A 6296-nucleotide genomic window follows, 5' to 3' on the forward strand; every position below is an offset into this window, starting at 1 on the left:
AGTGACCTATCACTCTCAGCTCATGAGATTAAGTTCAAGAAAATTTTGCGGAAGAGAGGACTCGACTTACCAATCCAAAGAACCGAATTCACGAAAATTTTTAGAAAGATAGGACTGTTATCTAAAGATTGTGGCCTCGCTTTCTTCAAATGTATCCATTGTGACTTTTATCCGTAGGTGGATCTGAAGGGATGTGCAGCCAATACAAATCAATTAAAAACACTGTACATCATATTTGTCATTGCTATTTGAAAACTAACGTCAGATCTTCATTTGTGCAAAATGTTACTGCAACGCATGATCACTTCTGAAGCAAGATAAGAACAGTTTATTTACTGCAACATTAGATATACGTCGCGTGAAAGAGTTTATTTGGTTGTTCATGCATTACAAATTTCTGCAACTACCATCCACCGTACATGACAGTAATTGCACGGGTTTCTCATGCGGTACCCTTAAATGCTTGTCACCGTGGAAACGAACTGAGTAAACAACTACCTCGCCCAGTTTTGCGTTCTCTAGATAATTATATACTAGTTTTGTGTTTAATGGCTGACATATGCAAGAAGGAAATTAACGTCAAAGAACTGGAAGCTGAGTTACAGAAACAAATCGACGACGATGCCCGATACTGGAGGGAAAATGATGCGAAGTTCCGAGCTATTGATCAGAAAGTGGCTACATACGATGAATTTAGGTTGGTGTTGACCAAAGTAGCAGCGTTATTAGATAATTTTCCAACGATTTTTATAATGACTGTTGTTTATGGTATTACAATTTCGTTGGGAAATGACACTTCACTGTCATGACTTGCTAGCGGTATTTTTTTTTTCTCTTTTACTGCTTCGCACACAAACACACAGAAGTCAGGTTTACACAGAAAAACTTTTCAAATAAAATTCCAATTGTGAAGCGTATTGTATTGGTTTTAGTTGCTCGACATCGTGACGCTTAGATATTTTGTCACCAAATAATCAGGCAAATGCTTCACCACGCTAAGAACTGAACGAAGAGCTTAATTAGAATCATACAGGTATTAAAAAAGATCAGATTAAGTTCTGCCACTGTTACCTCGTGCTTCTGCCACAGTAATACAGTGCAACTGTCTTAATTCTTCTAGTGCAACTTTCAACTATGGCTTCCAATGTGTAACTACCATGTGGTCACTGTTGTCTTGGACTTCTCTTTGATTTCTTCTCTGGCTCTGTTATAAATCTTAAAATCCAGAATTGTTACACCATATTCCTATGAATGACTTGTGAAACTACTGTTTAGTTAACAAATTGTGTGCTCTCTTCATCAATAGACAAATTAACCACATTACATGAGCCTTTCTTGTTTTGTTCAGTACATAAAAAAGAAAGTAAGTTTCTATAGCGTGAATGGCTGCGTGACCCTGAAGGGCAGGTTCAGCTGCCTAAGTAGATAGGCTTTTCCCCCTCCCTCCACACTGAGAGTCACCTTTGTGTCACAGTGTATGAGAGTTGCAAGTGTTAACTGTAAATATCTGTAATGGCATGTGTGTAGAAATATCTGTAATGGCATGTGTGTAGTGTTGTTTTGTGTTCATGTTGGAGGTTATGGGAGGAGGTCAAATCTTGTGCAGGCACACAGCCTACTTTTTTTTTTGAAGTGCACCAAGGAGGCCACATAGCTTAACATTCGCATCCGACAAATGGATCACCATCATCAGTTGCACATGCTCTCTCTTCATAAGACACTGCGGAGAGAACCTGAACTGAATCCAGAACATTGGTGCAAAGACTGGTAATCAGGGACTTTACTCCACCACCTCTCCTGTCCCCTCTGCCATAAGGGCAAAGGAAAAATTGTCAACAGCACACAGTTTACAGTCACCCATCCAAGTACTGGGTCGTCCCCAACAGTGCTTAATTTTGGTGATCTGATGAAATTAGATGGCCATTGATGGTTCAGTATATAGGAGAATAGTAATGTTTCAAAAGTTCATTTTCCATCTTTCACAACATGCACCTGTTGTTGCAATAACCAGTCCTTGAGAGTTGGAACATCTCCAGGCAGGATGGCAATCCACGAAATAATACTGTTGCGCCCTAGCAGCCTCTCACATCGACAGTGATCGCCTTACCCTGCTGAAGACGAATGTCGCCCCCTTCCCTTTTATTGCCCCCTTCCCCTCCTTTCATTGTATTAATATGTTGGGTTGAGAGTATCATTAATTGGTGAGAAGACTTAGGAATATACATCACACTTCTGGAGTGTTATGTATCACCACAAACTGTCAAATCGATAAGTAGTTTCCAAATGAACTGCCTTTTTTTTCAGTGTTGTATTGTCACAGTGATAATCACTGACCAGCATCATTTTCATGTAGCTTTAACACATCATTCATTGCACTATACCTGTGTGACAGGCATTTATGATATTGGTACTGTAATATGATGGAAGTGCATTTAGTGTTGTGTTTTGATATCCAGATGAGATCTACTTTCCAAAAACAAGGATTTTCTTTATTTACGAAATGTGAGGATCAATGTTGCAAGAAACAACAATGTTAAAAAAAAAAAAAAAAAAAAAAAAAAAAAAACACGCAAGTGATAAAAATACTGAGAAAAGAATGGGACAGCCTTAGTGATTAACAGTAAAATCAGTTTACCAAAGCCTATTGCTTTGATCTGATGCTAAAGAAGCTGACATGTCTTTCTTTTGTGTACTAAAAGCATCAAATTTTATACATAAACAGAAACAATGAGACCTGAGAAAAAGAAAGAGGTATATATTACAGAAATACGTCATTTGACAAATGGGTAAATGCCATAAAGACTTGTCAGGTGAAATGAATTAAAATTTATTTTTATAGTGAAATGTAGAGGATGTAGTACAAATGAATAAAACTTTCATCATATCATCAACTTTGCTGTTTTAAAATGAAGAGCTTTGTCAAAATAACTACAGATCATATCTTAGACCAAAATCTTGTCTACGACAAAGATAATGTATATATTGGTTTGGTGCATAAGATTGTAGCATATTTGTAGCTCAGTAAACAGAACAGATACTCACGACACATAACAAAAGTCATTAGTAACATATTCTCCTTCATCATTTACAACAGTCTGCCGACACTGGGGTACCTTCTTGATTCTGTGCCTGTAGAAATCACATAGCTGTGAGGTGAAGAATTCATCGAGTCATGTTCAGAACACATTTTCATCAAGAAAGGAAGTTCCTCAAATGTTGTTTGACAGAGAGCAGAAAATGTGAAAATCTGAGGGCACAAGATTTGTTGAATAAAGTGGATGCAGAATGACTTCCCAGCTCAACTTCTTACAGCGTTTCTTGTCAGTCTAGCAGAAAGTGGGTGGGTGTCATCATGGAGCAGCATCGCTTCATGCAGTCATCCTGGATATTGTTCTTGGATTGTATCCACAATACGTCTTAGTTGTTGGCAATAAATGTCAGCACTGATGGTTACATCTCAGGGAAGCAGTTCATAGTACACCCATCATCACTGTTTCACCGGACACATAACAAGCATTATCTTCATGGATGTGTACAGGGCTTTGTATGGGGAGTTGCTGCTTTGTTTGGACTCAATCATCCCTTTCTTTTTCTTATCTTAGCATCAAGACACCACTTATTTTCACCGGTAATGATACAGGGTAAGAATGGTCAGTGTTGTTTGTGTGCCAATTGATAAGTAAGTGGAGATGCACATATGGCCACCTGCTGATTATTGTGATTTTGTCTTAGCGTATACAGTACCCCATTCACCCAATTTTTGAACCATCCTCATGGCAGGCAGTTCATTACATTTGCCACTTAATGAGTACAATGATGTGGATTAATGCATTTAAATGATCTTCATCAAAGCCCAAAAGTCTTCCTGAACGTGAGAGTCATTAATGTCAATATAATTCTCCTTAAAACATGCCTGTCCAGTGGCATTATCCCAATACATGGCGCAAATGTTTCTGGCTGCCTTTACTGCTGTCACTACTCTGTTGAAGTTGAACAGAAGAATATGTCAGAAATGTCCTATTTCTCCATTTTGCACTCCATTTTCTAGTGTCCACACCTCTACTCACTATCTCCAAATGACAAAATGTTAATATGTGAACTCAAATAGCAGCGGTGAACTAAAAATAAAAAATGACAATCAGTAAATAAACCCATACCAACCAGAATACCAGCGAAAATGCTACCAACTTAGGCAACAACCTAATATGAAGGTAATAAGAGTGAATAGAATTATTTTACATCCAACTATTAGGTTAGTTTATTTGTTTAAATTTATGTTTCCATGCGCACTGGAATAGTGTTTCTCACTCTTGTGCTGTTACAAAATCTTTCTTTTTGAGCTAAATTTCTATGTGTTCCTAGGTGTTGGTTATTTCCATATTGTATCTGTATAATAATTTCTTTGCTTCAGAAAATGATTAGCTTTTCTCGCTTCAGTATTTTATTTATTTGTGAATACAGGGACATGGTAAAAGCAGCTCATCTGCAGCCTGTGAAGAAGAGTGAGGTCCAACACAATCCTGACAAAGCTAGGAAAAGAGTCTGGAATACTATTGCTCCAAAACAAAAGGAAATTTCCCAGGAAAATTACTGTCAGCATGAACTGTATAGAATGGGCAAAGTATGTATTGTACTACATTCACTACATTTATTCATGCTAGTGTGCGAGGCGATAAAAATTAAACAATTGCTTGGGTACCATTTGAAAACCTTGACTCATAAATAAGAACAAATATTTATTTACTTCTACTTCTCTTCTTACAGTCATCTGGCACAATCGTTCCCACAACACTTCCACAGTTTTGCCAGGAATGGAGAAGACTTCCCAAGACAGAACACCTCAGCTTTCTTAAAACAGTAGGATCATTTTCATTGGCCAAGGTGTTACAGTCAGAGCTGCCAGCTGTTGAATTTGGAGAAATTATTATGGCCCTTTCAGAGTACAGTAGTGAAGATGCCCCATTTGTTGTCAGTCTGCTGAAAATATTTGCATCTGCTAAACGATATGGTGTCATGTTCTGCATTTTCTGTTACATACCTTATGATTATTGATCAACATATTTTGTCTATATTGAAGATGCCCAATTTGTTGTTAGTCTGCTGAAATATTTGCATCAGCTAAACAGTGTGATGTCATGTTTTTGTTACATAAATTATAATTATCCATCCATATATTTGGCCAGTGGTGACAGCTTGGTAATGTCTCTTGCACCAAAGATTATATCAAGAGAAATACGCAAGGCACTTAATCCATCAAGTCAAAAAACTTGGTCTCTCTAGTCTATAGTTTCATTCTTTTGTGTTACCATTTAAATTCAAATATAAGAATTTAACTTACCAAAGTGCTGTTGAACAGAAAGCATGTCTGTTCAAAGAATTTATAAATTAGTGAACCTGATGGTAATCCACTGCTGTTGATAAAGAGCTTCTAAACACTGCTTTAGTATACAAAAATTTCCCATTAATTTCCTGTATCTTTTCAGTTAGTCAACCATAGGTAGAATCACAGCCATGGAAGATGTTTGCATTCAGTAATGTGCATGGTCCTGCAATTTCAGTGTAAAGATATATAGCAATATAAGTCCATTGTTTAGCTATTGACTGAAAGTGTCCCACTGAGTAAAAGCTGATTAATTGTTGTTTCAAGTTTCTGATCTTATAGACTGAGGGACACTGACTTGGCTTAATTGACTTGATAAAAACAACTAGAGGCTTGATAAAAGAATCTTCATGGATTTTAGCTGCATTTGTCAATAGAGTGAACAAAAACCTAAATTAGACTGGCCACACAAGATTTTTCTAATTGCTGGTCCAATATGAGACTTGAATTCAACCAACAGCTGTACTTCACTTGATCTCTCTAGTATACAGTTTCATTCTTTTGTGTTACCATTTACATTCAAATATAAGAATTTAATTTACTTACCAGAATGCTGATTGGCAAAATGCTATTGAACAGAAAGCATGTCTGTTCAACAACCTTCCAGCAAATACTCAAGTCAGTCTGACAAGCTGCCAAACTTTTGTATGAATGAAAGTGCTTATTCCTTCTTGACAATTAGTGCAAGCAAGTGAATAAGTAATGGTGTGCTTCAAGGTATACAGCCAAGTTGTTGTTTTCATTTTATGCATAAAATGGTATCAGCAGCTCTGCTGAACAATCAAAAGCACATCGTTAATCTACCAGGCCAAGAAAGCCTGAGACATCATGTAACTGGGCAAATTTTGTAAATAATGATATGTGTTTGCATGTATAGAAACATAGAGTGACACTCGTACCTTAATGTGTAGAGTAC

At 37.1% G+C, this 6296-nt stretch overlaps 1 protein-coding gene across 1 annotated transcript; it reads left to right on the forward strand.

Annotated features, from left to right (window-relative positions):
* Positions 1-342: 342 nt before the first annotated feature.
* Positions 343-5052, forward strand: LOC126278819 (coiled-coil domain-containing protein 103). Its single transcript, XM_049979093.1, has 3 exons — positions 343-697; positions 4462-4621; positions 4765-5052. Exons 1-3 carry the CDS (start codon positions 420-422, stop codon positions 5050-5052), a joined length of 726 nt encoding a protein of 241 aa, XP_049835050.1. The 5' UTR covers positions 343-419.
* Positions 5053-6296: the final 1244 nt, after the last annotated feature.

This window comes from Schistocerca gregaria, chromosome 6, assembly GCF_023897955.1.
Source record: "Schistocerca gregaria isolate iqSchGreg1 chromosome 6, iqSchGreg1.2, whole genome shotgun sequence".
In the NCBI taxonomy this organism is placed as follows: domain Eukaryota; kingdom Metazoa; phylum Arthropoda; class Insecta; order Orthoptera; family Acrididae; genus Schistocerca; species Schistocerca gregaria.

Bases quoted from the DNA above. Each gene is read 5' to 3' on its own strand.
- LOC126278819 (XM_049979093.1), top strand. From the start codon at position 420: ATGACAGTAATTGCACGGGTTTCTCATGCGGTACCCTTAAATGCTTGT. The intron at 698-4,461 runs GTTGGTGTTGAC...TTGTGAATACAG, and splicing joins GCTACATACGATGAATTTAG to GGACATGGTAAAAGCAGCTC. The intron at 4,622-4,764 runs GTATGTATTGTA...CTCTTCTTACAG, and splicing joins AACTGTATAGAATGGGCAAA to TCATCTGGCACAATCGTTCC.